Genomic DNA, 20,871 nt, shown 5'->3' with positions numbered 1-20,871 from the left:
TGAGTATCTTGGTATAATTACATGTGATGATAATTATGTGTGTTATACTTTAATAGCCTTAAAGGCACGTGGTTCTTGTCTTTGGTATTTGGATAGTGGTTGTTCCAGGCATATCGTAGGAAACAAAACTCTATTCAAGACATTCTTTGAAGGAAAGATTGGGACAGTCACATTTTGAGATGGAAGCAAATCTGTGATTAGAGGCATTGGAACTATGGACATTCCAAGGTTGCTGGTATTTGAAGATGTTTGGTATATTGATGGGCTAAAGGCTAACTTACTCAGCATCAGTTAGATTTGTGACAATGGACTGAATGTTCTCTTTACCAAGTATGAATGTGAGATACTTGATGGAGGAGGTGACTGCATGTGTATTGGTGTTAGGACAGTTGATAACTGTTATGGTATAAAACCAAGTATAAGCAATAAGTGTTTCAGTGTGAAGATCAATCAAGTAGACTTACGGTATCAACGGTTGGAACACGCAAGTCACAAGCAATTAGAGAAGATTTCCAAGTGTGATGTAGTCATTGGTTGCCCAAGTTTGAAAAGATAGAGAAGTGCATATGTGGACCATGTCTGATGGGTAAACAAGTGAAGTCCAAACATCCATTTGTAACTGAAGTTCAAACCTTAGGACCTCTAGAGTTGTTGCACATTGATCTCATGGGTCCTGCCAGAGTTCAGAGTTTAGGTGGAAAGAAGTATATTCTAGTTGTTGTGGATGATTTCACTAGATATACTTGGGTTGTGCTTTTGAGAGATGAGGCTGAGGCTCTCGAAAAGATGATACATTTGTGCAAGAAATTGCAAGTTGAAAAAGGTACTGTGATAGCCAAAATTAGAAGTGATCATGGGAGAGAATTTGAAAACACAAAACTAGCTACTTTCTGTAATGATCAAGGCACACATCAAGAGTTCTCATCATCGAAGACTCCATAACATAATGGAATAGTGGAACGGAAGAATAGAGTTGTTCAAGAAATGGCACGTGTCACGGTACACAATAAAAAGATGCCTAAATCCTTCTGGGGAGAAGCAGTTAACATTGCTTGCCATACACTCAACCAAGTGTATTTCAGACCTGATTCCAAGAAAACTCCTTATGAACTCTAGAGAGGAAAGAAGCATGTTGTCAAATACTTCTGGATATTTGGCAGTGACTGTTATATTCTACATGATAGGGAGAACCTAGAAAAGTTTGATGCAAAGAGCAACAAAGGATACTTTCTAGGATATTCTTCCACTAGTAGAGCATATAGAGTATACAATTTGTGAACTAAAATAGTCGTGGAGTCTTCAAATGTGGTGATCAATGATGAACTATGTTCAGAAACTCATTCAGAAAACACTCCTCCAGTTCAAGAAAAGACTATGAAGATTGATGATTCCATTCCTGAAGATTATATTGGGAAGCATAGTGATGAAGAACTACAGTTATTGAATGATGCTGTTTCAGTACCATCAAGTTCAAAACCATCCACACCTGTTCGTGAAACTCAACAAGAACAAAGTGAGTCTAATTCTTCATCTAGTCAAAGGTCCATCTTCTAGAGTAAAGTTAAATCACCCTATCACAAACATATTGGGTAGTTTGAATGATAACATGAGATTGAGGTCCAAAGCATTGAATGTAATCACTCACTCATGCTATCTATCCCAATTTGAACCGAAGAAAGTAGATGAAGCACTTCAAGATGCTAATTGGATTAATTCCATGCATGAAGAACTTCATCAACTTGTTCGGAATGATGTGTGGGAATTAGTTCTTAGACCAAAGGGAGTAAATGTGATTGAAACTAAGCGGATTTTGAAGAACAAGTCAGATGAACATTGTACAGTTATTAGAAATAAATCAAGACTTGTTGCTCAAGGATACACACAACTGGAAGGGATTGATTTTGATAAGACCTTTGCACCAGTAGCAAGATTGGAATCCATTAGGATACTCTTGGCCATAGCTAGTCATTTGAATTTCAAGTTGCATCAAATGGATGTCAAGAGTGCGTTTTTGAATGGAATGTTGCAAGAAGAGGTGTATGTTGAACAACCAAAGGGTTTTGTTGATCCTCATAGACCGGATGATGTCTACAAGTTGAAGAGAGCACTCTACAGATTAAAACAAGCTTACAGGGCATGGTATGATAGGTTAACTACCTGTCTCACTGAGCATGGATTCAAAAGAGGAATTGCAGATTCTACTCTCTTCATATGAAAGGATAAGAATTATTTTTTAGTGGCTCAAATTTATGTTGATGATATTGTTTTTGGTGCTACTAATGATTCTCTTGCTCAATCTTTTGTAGATGAAATGAAGAAGATGTTTGAAATGAATATGGTTGGTGAACTAACTTATTTCTTGGGATTGCAGGTGAAGCAAATGGATTCTGGAATTTACATCAACCAAGCAAAGTATGCTAGAAATCTTGTAAAGAGATTTGACTTGAAAAGGCTACACATGCTAGAACACCAATGGCTACTAATGCAAAGCTAACCAATGATCCTTCGGGTGAGGCTGTTGATATTTCATTATATAGAAGCATGATTGGTTGTCTTTTGTATTTAACTGCAAGTCGTCCTGATATTGCTTTTAGTGTTGGTGTATGTTCTAGGTTTCAATCTAATCCTAAGGTTTCACGTTTGAATGTTGTTAAAAGAATCATAAAATATGTTAGTGGAACTTGTGATTATGGATTGTTTTATAGAAAAGAGTCAAATTTGTCTCTTGTTGGATACTCAGATTCAGATTGGGCTGGCAATGCCGACGATAGAAAAAGTACCATTGGTGGGTGTTTTTATGTAGGGGCCAATCTTGTTGCTTGGATGAGTAAAAAGCAAAATTCTGTCTCTCTGTCTACTGTAGAAGCAGAATATATTACTACTGGAAGTTGCTATTCACAGTTTCTTTCGATGAAAAAGCTTTTAAGTGATTATGAGATATCACAAGACATCATGGTTGTCTATTGTGATAATTCTAGTGCTATCAATATCTCTAAGAACCCTGTCCAACACTCTAAGACTAAGCACATAGAGATTACATATCACTTTATTAGGGATTTGGTTGAAAGAAAGATTGTGGTTTTTGAATATATCCCGACTGAATGATAGAATGCTTACATCTTCACCAAACCTCTTGATAGAAGTAAGTTTGAGACACTTCGTCAAGTAATTGGTGTGATTTTGTGTCCCTAGTCATCCTTGGCTCTTTTGATCCTTGTGCTTCATCTAAATATTCTTTGTAACCATTCTTCTTTTGCTGTTTTTTTTTTTTTTTTTTTTTTTTTTTTTTTTTTTTTTTTTTTTTTTTTAAGGATTTGCATTGCATAACATTCATGCATTTCATGATAGGTTGTTTTTGTTATTCCTTTTAAAAATAAAAATAAGGGAAGGAAGGAAGGAAAAATGTGTTTTGTATTATTTTTCTTGAATTTGTAATCAAGGCTGGCCATATTATCTTTACATAACATGCTTGTGTACCTTGTTTAGCTTGGATGAGCTTATTTTACTACACTTTGCTAGTTTTAGCTATGTAGTGCATGCTGTGTGGGAATTGTTTATAGTTTTTGATCTCATGATCTTGATTTTGAAGTCACATGCTTTTGATTATTTGGACTAGAACTTAATGAGAAATGCATAAATAATCATCTCACCACTGTTTACTAGCCAATCATGAACACCTTAGTGCATATCATAAGATTTTGTACTCGAGAAAGTGTAGCACATACACAAAAGGAAAATAAGGTGTAGCTTTGGATTAAAACTAAAATTGGTGTGTACATTATTGGGCTATAATAAAGATGTCACAATGAAATAAAATTGGTGTATACATTATGAGGCAAAACAAGAAACTTACATGATTGCAAGCTTGTTTTCTAGGAGAAGTGAGAGTAATATGATGTAACTCTTTAGGTGATAATCTCTTTCAAACTTATGTGATGAATTTTGTAGAAATTGTGATTGATTACTATTTATATATCACCTCACATGTATTTCAAGCTATTGCTAGTTGCATACACTACACAAGTTATTCTTTGCTAAACTTAGTACATGATATTGTGTGTGATTTTGTTGTAGCCATCCAAGATTATATGTTCCTTGATTTTAATGCAAAATATGTTTAATGTTTGAGTTTTGAGGACAAATTAATTGAAAAACTTGTTTTTGGAAGATTTGGGCTGAATTCAAATGTTTTTGAAAAACTTTTAATCTCATACTCATACATTTTATTCATGAAATATTGTGATTTGAGGAGTTTCTGCATAAAATTGCTCTGTTTTTCAAAAATCTCATTTTTCCGATATCAAGCTAATCCCAAAAGAGTCTCATATGACTGCTTTTAAAAGAATCATAAAGTATATCAAAACCACTACCGACTTTGGTGTGTGGTATAGCAAGGATACAAATGATGTCTTAGCTGGGTATTCTAACACTGATTAGGCTGGGAATGCTAATGATAGAAAGATTATATCGGGGAGTTGTTTTTATATGGGTAATAATCTTGTCTCCTGGATGAGCAAAAAGCAAAATTTCATCTCATTATCCACTACAGAAGCTGAGTACATTGTTGCTGGTAGCTATTGCACCCAACTTCTATAGATGTAAAAACTCCTCCATGATTATGGTATTTGTCAAGAACATCTTACCATCTACTGTGACAATACTAGTGCTATCAACATCTCTAAGAATCCAGTTCAATATTCTCGAACTAAATACATAGAGATTCGACATCACTTCATTAGGGAGCTTGTCGAAGATGGTACTCTTACTCTTGAGTTTATTCACACTGATGATCAAGAGGCTGATTTGTTTACCATACCTCTTGACAGCAAACGGTTTGAATTCCTTCGCCAAGACATTGGTGTCATCTCCATGGATTGATCTCTTCCTCTCTTCCTTCTTCCTCATGCATTTGCATCTAGTTTTATTCATTGCGTTGTTTAATTTGTTTTTGTTTGTTTTCTTTTTAGTTTTGGTTTATTTTGTTTTCATATAAAAATTTCAAAAAAAAATTGAAAAATACAAAAACAGTGTGTTATGTATACATTGGTACTTGTGTACCTTAGATGGCCATTGAAACAAAGTTTTCTAAACTTTGTATTATTTATAACTTAGATGAGCATCTCTATGCACAACTAAGCAAGTGAGCTTTGTGGCTCGTGTTTGTGATGAGTAAGGTTAAGTGATCTCTCATACTTAACACTCGTATTTTTGACGAGAAGGACTAGAAAATCCTAAGAGAAAGGCATAAATAACCATTTCACCACTGTTGCCAGCCAATCATAAAATGACATCTGTATGCTTCGGCATAGCAAAAGTGCAATGTCAAAAGCTTAACATCATTGGGTATTTCTTTTCTCTCTTTTATATGCCCATGCATGATTTGCTTAAAATGAAAAATATGCAAAGAAAATAAAAGAAAAAAGAATAAAAATGCTTTAATTATGATTGCAAGCGTGTCATCTAGGAGATGTGGGAATTATAAGATGTACCTCGAAGGTGATAGTCCCCATCAAATAGTTATGATTGTGTGTGAATTAAAATGATTTTCTCATATCTCAAATCGTCATAACATGTAGACACTTATGCAATCTTGCGATGTTTTTCACACACAACACGCAATATTCTTTACTACTCTTGATACATGTGCAGGTATAATGTGATTTGGCCATCACAAGGTTTACATGTGTTAATGTATGCTCACTAAACTGTCTTGACTTGTTTTTGAAATATAAAATTGGTTAGACTTGTTTAGTGTGTGTGTCTTTTGGGATCAAAATGCTTTACATTTTTTTGTTGAGAGATGTTTTTGAGAGATCAAAATGTTGTTTGGATCCTTTATTGAGTTGTATGTTTGATTGCATTCATACCTGTGTTTTTCTCTTCTTGAAAAACTATTTTAAAGCAACCTCGACAGCTCCTCGACACCTCTCGATACCTGGCTTATCTATCGAGCTCTTCAATTGCTTTTTATCGCAATCTCAACACCTCTCAATAGCTAGGTGGATCAATGAAGAAAGTTTTTGTCCCCTCAATAGCTCCTCGATAGCTACCTCGATCCATTAAGCTTGTTTTACTGTGGATACCTGCTCGATAAATGCATCTGTCGAAGCTTTTTAAAGCTCAACACCTCTTGACACCTGCTATCTGTAGAGATTTACTGAACTCCTATATATAGGATTAGCGCGATCCGGTCTTCAGTTTCCTCAATCTCTCTTGATATGTCCGTGTCCTTTCACCTCCCAAACCTCTCTCACTCACTCCAAACTTCTTCCTCAAGGTGTTTTTGGCCTAGATCAAGTTATTCTTCACTTGGTAAGTGTCTAAATCCCTCATATTCATGCATCTCATGATTTTTTTTTTAACCTAAGTTTTTGGGATTTTTGAATATTTTGGGGTTTTTCAAAATCAAAGAGGTTTTTGCAAAAATTTTGGGATGGGTTTTGAAGATTTGATCTTAAAAACTTCATACATTGCATCTCATGTGCATTCTAACTATATTTTCATGCATTTAAATGCATGTTATATATGTTATCTGATTATGTGCTGGTAGGATTGGATTAGGTTGAGCCCATGATGCAATTTTCCTTTGCATGTCACATGTTCATGCATTCCCATGCATACGTACTCTCTTTTCAATATATTTTGATACATTTGAACTGTTTTGGGACTTTTTTGAGTGTTTCTTTCTCCCTCCCCCCCTTCAGTCTCTAGTTCACATTAGTGTGTCATGGCACCAAAACGTAAATTCACTCCGTCCCAGAACCCTCTATGTTTTGGGGCATCTTCTTCTTCTGATCTCACCCCCTCTTCTATTCAGTTCCATAATGGGCAAGCCCAAAAGGACTTCTCGGATAACTTTTCTAGACGAGGCGTTCATTCGAAATGCCAAGTCATTTTGTCAAACTTCTCCGACACTGACCTACCCACTGTCATTCACAGTCGGGGTTAGGAGTCATTGTGTGACGTCCCGGTAACTTGTCCATCCGTGCTGATCCAGGAGTTTTACTCCAACATGCATGGATTTGATTATTCAGTACCTCTTTTTGTTACTTGCGTACGAGGTACGCGCATGGTTGTCACATCGGATATTGTATTCGATGTGCTCCATGTCCCGAGGGTAGATAACTACCCCAATTGTGAGCATCTGAGGACTATGTCCAAAGACGAGCTTAATTCTGCTTTTTGTGAGCACCCTTTTGATTGGGGTGAGCGTCAGTTCACCTACTGTTCGGCCTTTGCTAAAGGCTCTCGGTTTTTGAACATGGTTATGACTTTTGTTCTTCGTCCCTTTTCTCATTATAACTCTATTACCAAGCCCCGTGCTCAATTTTTGCTTTCTTTGATAGAGCATCTCACTATAGATTTTCCCTCTCATTTCATTCTTTCTATCATAGATGTCTATAGGAATACGGCGTCCTGTGATAAGCTCATCTTCCTGTCCGCTATCACGAGGATCTTACGCCATTTTTCTGTTCCCTTTCCCGTTTTCGACTTCCACGTGATTTGTGCCATTGACGCCACTACTGTTAAATGAAGGCGCAATTTCGTTTGAGGTGATCCAGTACGGTAGCTCCTCCCACTCCTTCAGCTCCATCCACCTCCGCTCCCTCTACTTCAATAGCAGTTGTGGCTCTGGACGCGATCATGGCACAACTTCGGCGCATGGATGCTCGCCTTGATACACTCTCTACTGAGTTGTATCAAGTTAACACCCGTGTTGGCCGTATTGCTAGATGGCAGGCTCGCCTTGGTGGCTTTGTGGAGTCTCTCTATCCTCCTCCTAAGGCATCTAAGACATCTGAGGATGATGACGACTCCGACGATGATGATAATGATGAGGATGGAGATGCTAGCTCTTCCGGCACTGACGAAATGTCTACTTGACACTCTTACCCTTTGTCATTCATGACAAAAATGGGGATAATTTTGGTTATGAGAGTAGTCATAGTTAGGGGGAGGGTTAGTATAGGAGATTTTTGTTGGGGGGAGAGTGCACATTAAGGGATGTAGTGAGGACTTGATGTATTTTTTCTTTCTCTCTATTTGAGATACATTATTCTTGTACATGGGTCTTGTGACCATTATTGACATACATTGTTCTTATATTCCTTATATAGTGATGTATGTTTTTCTTTTCACCTATCTCTCCATGTGTTATTTCTTTTCTTTCTTTATACACAAGTTTCTTATATTATGTATGCAATCTATTATTTCTGTTTCACACTAAGATGTCGTGATGAGTTTTGTTTAAAGTGTTTTAGAAATACAGGTTGTCAAAGTCTTCTTTCCATAGAATCTTCTTACAAAGTTTTTCAAGAGTTTGTGTTAAGATAGATTTTATTGTATTCAACAAGTGAATATGAGTTGAGTGATTTATGACTTCTCTCATATCTCATTTGTTAGTTGTGGTTTTGTCACGAATTGCCAAAGGGGGAGATTGTTAGGACATATGTGATTCACTTGTTAGGAATATATGTCACTATTTTATGTAATTGGCTAATCCTTTGACAAAACGCACTTTACTTGTATTTGGGTAGATCTAGGATGTGTTTAATACTTCAAGAAATAAGATTTCAAATTCAAGTGTTAAAGCCATGCAAGTCTATCCAAGATTCTAGTGTGAAAAGTGCTATTCATTAAAGCTCAACAGCTAGCAATCTATCGAGCCTTGAAGAGCTGTTCCGGCCTGTGGCTCGACAGCTGCTCGACAGATAAGTATCTGTCGAGGTTTATAAAGTTCAGTTTTTTAGGACTGTTTTTCATTCAATCCATGATTGTATGTTTGAGCTTTCTTTTCTCACAATCCTAAACATATAAAATGATTATTTTAAGGGCCGTCAAAGGTGGAACAAGTTGCACAAGTGTTGAGCAAAGTTTGTTCAAGCAAATTGTTACCGAAAACAGAATTTGCCGTAGTTTGTTTCTTGTGAAGAAGCTACTGTGTTTGTGCACCGTAGGGTTTTGTAACCAAGGAGCTTCTCGATTTTCATTGTGTGATGAACTGAAGAACTTTGCAGCCAACAACCTTCTCTAGTTGGTGATTAAAATCGCGTACTGGGATCTGCATAATTGGTTAGTCACGTACTGGAAGCCGTGCATTGAAAAAGAGAGATTGTCACTACAAAACAAGTCCAATTGGGTATTGAGGTAAGGGTTCAAATGTAGGTTGGTATAAGGTACTAGGATTCCTTTACTTATAACCGCTTGTTTTGGTAATAGTGGATTCTCGAGAATGGTGACCTTAAAATCACCCGATGAGGTTTTTGCCATATACGTTTTCCCCATTTGTAAACAAATCACCTGTGTCAAGTTTATTCTCCGTTACATTTAGTTTAATTGATAATTTGTTTGTGCTACCACGCTTATTGCATGCTAGTTGAATTAATTAATTAACTTGGCTAATTAATTGGTTAATTCATCACAATGGGTCAATACATTCTTGGCCTATCATGGTTTATAAAGTAAAATTGAACAAATTTCAATGCATTAGAGCATGCATCATATGGATTGTTATTTTCTATATTTTTTTGTGCTCTAACCCTCTCTAATGTAGTTTGCCCTTGGTTTTTTGTTTTCTTTGTTTTCTATTTTTGTCTTTCCTTTCCAACCCTTGGCATCATGGTTAGAAAGACTAGAGCAAAGAAAACCACCACTCCCTCTACCTCGACTTTCGAGAGTGATAGGTTTAGAACTGCGAAAAATCAAGAAACCTATGAGAAGCTAAACATTTTTAGGTCAGTCTAGGTTAAGCGTAAGGTCATATTAGATGATTTAGATCTGGATATACATAGGAACTTTGAGCGTAGGGCCGGTTACCACTCTTAGAGATTGAGCATCCTCCTTCGGCTGCTTTAATTAGAGAGTTCTATTCGAACCTCTCTGTACACTCCGATGATTCCAACACTCAGTATATGAGAAGTCGGATAAGGGGTGAAGAGTATGTCATTACTCCAGTAGTAATGGCCTTTTCTCTTGGTGTACCTTTGGTACAGCAGCATGTGTACCCTTACACTAAGACCCCTCCTCTTGATGACATTATGTCTTTCATCACCAGTACTACCATTAGCTGGGGTACTGATCCTTATGTCACATCCCATGAGCTTACTGAGCTCAATTATTTGTTTTTCTGAATTTCTTATCACTCCATCTGGCCTATCTCTCATCTTCACACTATTCCCATTGAGAGATGTACATTTTTGTATGCTCTTGTTACTGACGCTCCTATGACTTTTCCTACTCTTTTCATTTGATCTCTTGTTAAGGTTCATTGGAGTAGTGCAAAATCTCATGCTCTTTTCTTTCCGATTTTTATTCATAGGATTTTGTTGGATTTAGGTTTAGAGGATTTTCCCGCATCTAAGCTCGTACATATTATAGCTCCTATAGGTGCCACCTTTCTTAGGCAAAGAGCAGCTCAGTTGAAAGCTAGCTCTAAACGCCTTAGAGTTGAGTCTTCTACAGGTGCATCTAGGCCTCCTACTTCTGGTGACCCCACTGTTGAGGATTTTGTAGACCCTACAGCTGTTGTTGAGCCTCCGGCTTCTTTATCGAGCGATTCTTCTATACGGAGTATGCTGGACATTGTCATGACGGTTCAAGTGGCGCATGGTCAGCTTCTTTTGGATGTGCTCACTGAGCTTCAGGCTTTACGAGTAGATTTGGCGAGTACTAGAGGATCTACTCCACAGCCTCCACCTTTTGATGATGAGTCATGATTGCCCTTTGACAATTCATCACAAAAAGGGAGAGTACATTTGCATGTTGATAGGAGGAGTTTTTGTTTTGGAACTAGATTGTATCTAGGAGCTTCATGTACTTTGTTTTGGCTTTTGATGTATTTATCATTTATGGGTTGTGTATGTTAGGGGGAGACACTATATTTTTTTATTTCTTTTATTATTTCTTGTTTCACATATGATACATTGGTTATTGATTTATATTATGAGGTTATTCATGGTATATGTCTTTGACAGTTTTTAGACCCCTTAAACAATTGATTAAACCTAGTTAATTAGCCAAGTTGTTACTTAGTCAGATTAACAAGTCTAGGTTATCACAATAATAAAGATCAAATCATGCAAAGCAGCGGAAAATAAATAACACACGATATGATCACCCAGGAAACCAAACCGGTAAAAACCTGGGGAGGATTTGACCTAGCTATCCTCAAGGTAAACTTGAATCTACTATCAAAAAGAATCGAAATTCATACAAAAGGACTTACAAGCACCCCCGCTCGACTTCCTAATGCTACCAACCAGTAGAACTTACTGACACGACCACGTGCAAGCTCCGAATCCACGGACTCCTTCTTTCTTTGGATTCCCACCAGCTACAAGCACCCCCGCTTATGTATTCTTTAAGCTTTAATGGCAGCAACTGTTTTGATCATCAAGGTTTAGAGAATGTCTCTTCCTTGAAAACCCTAAGTTTGTGTAAAGGAAAGCTCATCTAGATCTCACAAGAGATTTACACAAACCGCAATATGAGCAACACTAAAACGTGGCTAGGGTTTGCCTTTTATACTTAGGACAAATAAGGAACCCTAAAAATGTTTTAAACACATAGGGCTGAGTTGGACGAATCTGCAGAAAAGCAATCTGCCCGACGTTCGATCGGTCAAGCCTAAGCTTCGATCGATCGAGCCAGGCCGAAAGCCACACTGCTTTCTGCTTTACACTCGATTCCAACTTTACATTGACATACAACTTTGAGCTAGCTTTAAACACTTCTAAACACATTGTTTTGATCATGGTTTGCCAACATTACACATTAGAGTTCTAAAATACATAAAGTCCTAAACTTTAGAACCTAACAAACTCCCCCTTTGGCAATCTATGACAAAACACAACATATAAGCTCAAAGTTTACAACATGAAAAAGCCCTTTACAAAATAATGCTCATAAACAAAAATTCAATCCTAACTACTATCCATCAGTTGCAAGTGTAGACAGCAGCTCAATTGAATCAACCTGTATATTTCCTGAAACACTAAACAAAATGCATAACCGCATGTGTGGAAAAAAATACAAGTAAACAAAATAACTTCTTGAATTCAAACAACACACAAATAAAGACATATATCAATGAATAACTCATGAATATAAATCAATAAGCAGTTTGAAACAAGAAACAAATAAAGTACCAACAAAAACATAAAACTCCCCCTAACATGAATATCCCCTAAAAACAAGGAAAGAGTTAAAAATGTTAAGTACATAGTGAAGCACCTAGATACAATCTAAAAACTCCACAAGCTCCAACCAAAAACAAAAATCTCCCCCTAAAAGCAAACTCCACAAGTACTCCCCCTTTTTGTGACGGAATGCCAAAGGGCACACAAGAAATCCATCATCAAAAGGGAGGTGGTCTAAACTGCGCCAACTCCGCACGCAAGGCACGGATCTCATCAAGCACGTCCACCAAAATCTGTCCTTGAGCCGCCTGAATGGTCAAGAGATGATCTAACGTGCGACGAATGTCCGAATCATCCGTAGCAGTCGGTGAGGGAACAGCAGCATCAGCATCAGCAGCAGCACCTGAAGGCTCAGCAGCATCTGTACTTGTAGAAGAGGGAGGAGGGGGAACACTACTAGACGACACACCTCTAGGACGAGAAGGAGGACCCTTCAACTGAGCAGCCCTCTGACGAAGAAATGTGGCACCTATAGGAGCTATCACATGAACAGGCTCACCTGACGGAAAACCATCTAAACCCAAATAGAGCAGAATCCTATGAATGAAAATAGGATGAATCAGCGCATGCCCTACGGCAGAACTCCTATGAACCTCGTTCAAAGAACGAAGGAACAAGTGAGGAAAACTGATAGACGCTCCAGAAGCTAAGGCGTACAAAAACACACATCACTCTAAAGGGATGGTGTGGAAGTGAGAGATAGGCCACACAGAATGACACGCAATCCTAAAAAGGAGATAGGCAGTCTCAGTAAGCTCAGCGGACGTGATCCAAGGATCAGAACCCCACTGGATAGATGACCCAGTGATGTAAGACATGACTACATCTAAAGAGGGTGACTCCTCATAGGGATAGACAGCATCCCGAACTACCGGCACCCCTAGAGCATCAGCCACCACCCAAGGGGTAATGGTGAACTCTACACCTCGTATCCAACTCCTAACAAGGGTGTTGGAATCATAGATGTGGCAAGAGAGATTCGCATAGAACTCTTTAATCAGGGCGGTCGAAGGTGGATTATCTATCTATACGAGAGGCAACCAACCCCTAGACTCAAAATTAGCCCTAATGGCCGGATCAAGCGCATCTAACACAACAGCTCGCTCAGACCAGATCTTACGCCTACAGATCAAGGTGTCATAGGCTTCTCTACACTTATCATTCTTAAACAGCTCTACTCTAGGTGGAGACACAGAGGAAGTGGAAGTGGTCCTATTAGCTCTAGTTTTCCTAGGCATGGTGCTAAGATAAGGATCAAAACACAGAGCGAAAGAACAAAACCATAAAACAAAAACCAAAGGCAGTCTGCAGGTTAGCACAAAAACAACAAAAAAATCAAAATCTATATGATGCATGAACAAGTTAAAATGTCATGATGCATGTGCTAATGCAGTGAATTGAGTCAAAAAGATTCAAATTATAAAAATGGCTTGCACATAAAGGTTTTTAACACAAAAACCCCAAATTAAAGAAACCACTTGATCAATTTTTAAAAAATTGACGAATTGATCATTGCACATGATAGAATAACAATAATAATGACCAATTACATCAATTGGAGAAGCCAATTTCATCAATTTAAACCTAATTTGACAAAATCCCCAATTCGGATCAAATTCAAAACCCTAGAATTTTCAATTTTTCAAAAACCATCAAATTGATCAAATTAAATCATAGGGAACATTAATATAACATCATGGCATAAAAACCCATTGATCAATTACACAAGAATTGGCTTGAATCATCAAAAACCCCAACAATATTGAAAGTGCTGAAAATAGACATGAGAATGCATGAAAAATGCATGAAATCAAGAAATAAACTTGAAAAAGATGGGCAAAAGGGTCTGACCGACTTCTAAAGACAAAAACCCAGCAAGAATCTTGAAGGAAAACGACAAAAATTGATGGTGGAGCCAAGTGCCAACACGGAGAGAGAGAGGAACTTTGAAAAAGTATGAATAGTGAGTTTGAAAAAGTCCTATTTTGCCTTTTTAAAAACCAGAAACACGAGTTTCGATCGGTCGAAAAAACAGTCTCGACCGGTCGAAACAGACAGAGACTCCCACGCTTAAAAATTTTGAACTTTTAAAAATTTCGATCGGTCGAAAAACACATTGGACCGATCGAATCAGGCAGAGGCTCACCAAATTTTTCTGGAAAACACAATTTTTGAAAAACAAAAAGATTTGACTCAAAGCATTAAAATTTAAGACCAAAAATGCATAAGAATGAGATGATATGTTTTTCCAAGCAAGAATTTTAAACCCAATATCCCCAAAAACAAAATTTTGCATTCTCCACAAATTTTTAAGCAACAAATTTAGTTTGCACATAATTCAAAGTGATTGCAAAAACTTGGTTGGTCAGACCATAAACACACACAACAACATGTACAATGTTTAGCAACGAGTAACTCGTGTAGTGTGTGCGACTAGCAAAGACATGAGATACATGTGAGGTGATATGTGAATAGTAATCAATCACAAAGTCTACAAAATTCATCACAAAGAATTTAAAATAGACTATCACCTAAAGAGTTACATCATATAACTCCCACATCTCCTAGATCATAAGCTTGCAATCATGTAATTTTCTTGTATTTATGCCTCATAATATACATTCCAATTTTAAGTTTATGTGAGTTTGGCATCAAACCTAATAGTACACACCAATTAGATTTCAAGAATTAAGCACTTTTACCGAGGCTTCACCTTATGTTCTTTTTGTGCATGTGCTACACTTTCTCGAGCACAAAATCTTATGATATGCACTAAGGTGTTCATGATTGGCTAGTGAACAGTGGTGAGATGGTTATTTATGCCTTTCTCTAAAAGTTCAAGTCCAACATTTAAAAACATGTGACTTCAAGATTAAGACATAGTAATCAAAAACCATACACATCTTTCCCACACAACATGCACTACAAATCTTCAACTAGTAGAGTGCAATAAATAAGCTCATCAAAGCTAAACAAGGTACAAACAACATGTTATGTGAAAATATTTTGACCAACCTTGTTCTCAAAAACCAAGAAGAATAGTGCAAAAACAAAGTTGTGCTTTCTTTTCCCCTTTTTTTTTTATTATTATAAATAAAAACACCTAGAATGAAATGCATGAATGTTATGCAGTGCAAATCCTAGAGACAACAAAAAAAATAACAAAGGTCACAAAGGGTATAGCAATGAAGCACAAGGACCATGTCAGAAAGACTCAGTTAGGTCGAGTCTTTTGCATCCAAAACTTTTTAGATGCACCACGAGCATTGGAGTTCTTATTCACTTGAGAATGATTTCCAACTCCAGGATTAGAATAAAAGTTTAAAGCCTTTACCAAATCACCAATAAGTACCATAGGATCCAGTGCTTGAGGCACAGGTACTTTTGGTTTGTTTGCTCTCTTTGTAGCTTGCAGCTTGTAGCAATTTGGACGTATGTGTCCAGTCTTTCCACAAAAATGACAAACCCATGCAGGTTTATCATGTGTTTTGTCCTTAGATAGGGTAGGCTTCTTAGACTTAGATTCTTTCAGATCACCCCTAATCTTCTTAAATGGTGAACCTACTAAGAGTTTCGCAACCTCACTCACAGGGGGTTTGACAGTATCACTCACTATCTCACACGCAGAAGGTTCAGAGGAAGAAGATGAAGGAACAAACTTAGTGGAATGGGGAGCGGACACACAGATGCTATCAACATAACCTAAACCAGTTTTGTCAGAAGATGACTTATGAACACTCAGCATTTGATCAAGTTTAGAACTAGCAGATCTAGCAACAGATAAATCAAGTTCTAAAGATTTAACTTTATCAAGCAAAAGCATGTTTTCAGTTTTCACATTGTTCAAAAGGTCATTAGCATCAAATAATTTAACAAGCAAATTTTTCTTTTCAAGTTCAAGAGATTCAATTTTCTTTAGGCCAAGTTCAACATTCATAGCATCCTTTGCAGCAACTTTGCAAAGTTTGTTATAGGCCTCTTGAAGATCTGCATCTTCAGAGAGTTCCCCATCAAAAGGGTTCTCTTCAACAGATAAGCTCTCATCAACTACAGTAGTAGCAGTGAAAGCAATGAAGTTTCCATCCTCATCACAATCAGAATCATGATCAGAAACTTCACCATCACTAAGGATTACAGCCATAGCTTTACCCATAGACTTCAAATAGGTTGGACATTCAGATTTCAAGTGTCCATACCCTTGACATCCAAAACATTGAGAGCCCAAAGAATTATTGGAAGTTTGACCTACTCTTTCTCTAGGTTTATCATTGTTGTTAACCTTAGTGGGATCATACTTCCTAAAATTTCTAGGTTCAGCAGTGTTTGTGCCTCTTGCCTTTCTATTGTTATTCCTGAGAAAATTTCTAAAATTCTTGGCAAGATAGGCAATCTCTGTAGCAGAGAGCTCATCATCAAATCCACCACCATTAACATCATCAACTGACTTAAGAGCCATTGATTTGGATTTGGAAGTTTTGGGTAGATCCAACTCATAGGATTGAAGAGATCCTACAAACTCATCAACAGGGATAGAGTCCACATCCTTGCTTTCAGTAATGGCAGTCACTTTGGGTCTAAAGTCTTCAGTCAAAGATCTAAGAATCTTCCTAACAATTTTAGGTTGATCATAGATTTCACCCAAGTTAAAAGCAGAATTAACAATATCATTCAGTTTAGCATAGAATTCATCAAAAGATTTATCATCAGACATCCTAATGCTTTCAAATTTAGAAGTCAATTGCTGCAGTTTATTAATTTTGACAGCCTTTGTGCCTTCATGCACAGTCTGGAGGATATTCCAAGCAGTATGAGCGATCTCAACATTCGAGATTCTCTTAAATTCCTCCATAGAAACAGCATTAAAAATCGCATTCATAGCCTTGCTATTAAACGAAGCTGCTTCTTTCTGAGAAGTTTCCCACTCACTAACAGGAGTAGTGGGCTTCTCCCATCCATATTCAACGAAATTCCACACCCTCTCATCAATGGATTTCAGGAAGGCTTTCATCCTTACTTTCCAGTAAACATAATTATTCCCATCGAAGTGAGGAGGAATAACTAGAGAGTGTCCGTGTTCCATGACAACAGGGGTCAAGGATCAGCTCAAAGATCAAAAGATCAACAACAAAAGCGCTACCCGCTCTGATACCACTTGACAGTTTTTAGACCCCTTAAACAATTGATTAAACCTAGTTAATTAGCCAAGTTGTTACTTAGTCAAATTAACAAGTCTAGGTTATCACAATAATAAAGATCAAATCATGCAAAGCAGCGGAAAATAAATAACACACGATATGATCACCCAGGAAACCAAACCGGTAAAAACCTGGGGAGGATTTGACCTAGCTATCCTCAAGGTAAACTTGAATCCACTATCAGAAAGAATCGAAGTTCATACAAAAGGACTTACAAGCACCCCCGCTCGACTTCCTAATGCTACCAACCAGTAGAACATACTGACACGACCACGTGCAAGCTCCGAATCCACGGACTCCTTCTTTCTTTGGATTCCCACCAGCTACAAGCACCCCCGCTTATGTATTCTTTAAGCTTTAATGACAGCAACTGTTTTGATCATCAAGGTTTAGAGAATGTCTCTTCCTTGAAAACCCTAAGTTTGTGTAAAGGAAAGCTCCTCTAGATCTCACAAGAGATTTACACAAACCGCAATATGAGCAACACTAAAACGTGGCTAGGGTTTGCCTTTTATACTTAGGACAAATAAGGAACCCTAAAAACGTTTTAAACACATAGGGTTGAGTTGGACGAATCTGCAGAAAAGCAATCTGCCCGACGTTCGATCGGTCAAGCCTAAGCTTCGATCGATCGAGCCAGGCCGAAAGCCACACTGCTTTCTGCTTTACACTCGATTCCAACTTTACATTGACATACAACTTTGAGCTAGCTTTAAACACTTCTAAACACATTGTTTTGATCATGGTTTGCCAACATTACACATTAGAGTTCTAAAATACATAAAGTCCTAAACTTTAGAACCTAACAGTCTTATTTTATGTTTTGTGAAATCAAGAATTTATTTTGGTTTACTTGTATTTTCCACACATGCGTTTATGTGTTTGTTGAGTATTTCAGGAATTTACAGGTTAATTTAGTCGTGGCTGCTATCTACATTGGCAATTGATAAATAGTAGTAGTCAGGTTGAATTGTATTTGGGGATTTTAAATTTAAATGGGTTGTTTGTAACTTTAAGCATTTCTTTTTTGTGAAGTGTTTTGTCACGGATTGCCAAAGGGGGAGTTTGTTAGGTTCTAAGACTTTAGGAACTATATGTATTAGAACTTCAATTTGTAATGTGTTGGCAAACCATGATCAAAACATTGAGTGTAGATTTAGGTTTGCTCAAAGTGTGTTTATTTGTAAAATTAGAATCGAGTGATTGCAGGATTTATTGGTCTAAATCTGCAAGGCTCGATTGATCGAACATTAGACTCGATCGATCGAATCTCATGCAGATTTATATTTCTGCAAAATTTCCAATTCAGCCCAAGCCCGTTTGACGTGTAGAGTTTTATGTTTTACTCCAAGTATAAAAAAATAAAAAATAAATAAAATAAATAAATAAAAAAACCTAGCTACATTTTGGAAGTCTTTGATGTGTTGTGTGTTCAATCTCTTGTGAGATCTAGAGGTGTTTACCTTCATACATACTTAGGGTTATCAAAATCAAGATTCATGTCAAGAACTTGGTGATCACTTTAGTTGCTACATAAAGAACTTAAAGAAGATCTGAAACCTTTGAATGGAGTCTCAAAGTCACAAGTAGGAGTACTTGTGGTTGTAGTGGATCAAGGAAAGAAGTAGTCCGTGGACTCGGAGCTCTCACATGGTCATAGTAGTAAGTTTTCTACTCAAGTTAGATATAGGATGTTAGTGGTCTAAGTTCTATTGTACAAACTTCAATTCTTTCATAGTAGATCTGTTTTACCTTAAGGATAGCTAGGTTAAATCATCTCCAGGTTTTTTACCGGTTTGATTTTCCTAGGTTATCATATCGTGTGTTCTTTATATTTTCACATTATTTACATGATACGATTTGAATGTGTTAACCTAGATCTGAATAATTTATCTAAGTAATCACTTGACTAAATAACTAGGTTAACAACTTGTGTTTTAAGGGGTTTAAAAACATACACATTAATTTGGAGGATCCCATTTATGAAGACTTGACAAGCAATTAGCATTAGTGTTTGTGTCATAGTTTAGATTGTGTTTTTTTTTTCTTTTTATTATTTTTGTTGTTTTGTTTTCTAACCCCTTTTGCAGGTGTTAAAGTTTTTTTTTTTTTTTTTTTGTTCATTTATGTTTATCTCTTCAAGGTACTCTCCGTAATCTCTACTCTTTATTGTTTTTTTCCTTGTTAACATTGAGGACAATGTAAGTTTTAGGTTGTGGGAGGGAACTTGAGATGACATGCAATTGGTTTTATTTTATGTTAAATTTTTTTTGGGGTTATTTTTGGTGATTCTTTTTAGTCCAATTTTCAAAAAAGAAAAAGAAAAAGAAGAAGTGTTGCTTTAGCAAAAGTTTTAAGTCAAAGTTCTTTACGCTACTTCTATCTAAAGAATTCCACTGTTTTTCATGCTCAACTATTATGCACGTGCGCTTTAGCCACATGAACATGTTTCTTGATTGAGAGATAGAGATGACTTTGAAATTCTTGAAAATAAAATGTAGAGACTATAACACAAGTGAGTTCTTGAGCCATTCATTTTTTTAGAGGGTTATTTTCTTTTTATTTCATTTTTCATTTGGAAGCACATAACTTTGTTGTTGCTTAGTCTCATTATTCTTTGATTTGGTCGAATTCTAAGAATTTATCAATTTTATGTCACACCTGAATAAGTTAAAGTCATGGATTTTGGATTTTGAAGAACTGTCTCAATCCTTAAGAGATGATTTTAGGGCATCTTTGTTAATTTTGAGCCATTACTATTTTCTTTCTTGATACATTACCGCTAGTTACCCATCTGAGCCTATTATTTTAGCCATTCTTTCTCAAACCCTTTCCTAAAGTGTTCCAAGAATGAATGCAATCAAAATGTCCTACTGCTGTAAATTTGTGGTGAAGTAGTTGGAAGAAAAGGAGTCACTAAAAAAAAAGTCATAAACAAAAAAGGAAAAATGTTGAAAAAAAAAAAAAAAAAAGAATGTGAAAGAGGAAGAAATAGAGAATGAATTTGTTGATGAAATTTTGAAGAAAAAGAGAGAAAGTGAAAGTGCAATGTTCAAGAAACTTGAGAGGATAAATCAATTGTCATATAATCAAAAGAAGTTGTCTCTCTAATTAATCTTGGGAACACTTTTTATTTTTACCTATACCCTTTGTTCTAAATTCCTCCTCTTTACCCTACATTATGTCCCAATGAAAGTCCTATTTGATCTTAAGGAAGGTATGTTTTGGATCTTGACATGACTAATCAATGTGTGTGGTGTAATATTCTTAGTGTTTGGCATCCTTTCATGAGACTATAAATGTCCTTTATTTTGCTTCACCATTCTTCATCTTATTTATATGTGAGATATTAGTCTTTGTTTAACATTATTTTGCTCACATATGTTTGAGAGTGTTACACCCTTTTCAGAGTGATTTTATTTGTTGAGTGTTAACAACTGTGAGATTTGAGTTGAAGCATAACTTTGGATAGAAACTCA

At 36.7% G+C, this 20,871-nt stretch overlaps 1 protein-coding gene across 1 annotated transcript; it reads left to right on the top strand.

The window, feature by feature from the left end:
* The first annotated feature begins 2,472 nt into the window (after positions 1–2,472).
* LOC126727809 (secreted RxLR effector protein 161-like) lies at positions 2,473–3,105 on the top strand. Its single transcript, XM_050433724.1, has one exon. It carries the CDS (start codon positions 2,473–2,475, stop codon positions 3,103–3,105), a length of 633 nt encoding a protein of 210 aa, XP_050289681.1.
* Positions 3,106–20,871: the final 17,766 nt, after the last annotated feature.

The sequence above is a fragment of the Quercus robur genome, chromosome 5 (assembly GCF_932294415.1).
Source record: "Quercus robur chromosome 5, dhQueRobu3.1, whole genome shotgun sequence".
NCBI classification, from domain to species: Eukaryota; Viridiplantae; Streptophyta; class Magnoliopsida; order Fagales; family Fagaceae; genus Quercus; species Quercus robur.
This window is presented reverse-complemented; position numbering and strand designations above follow the sequence as displayed.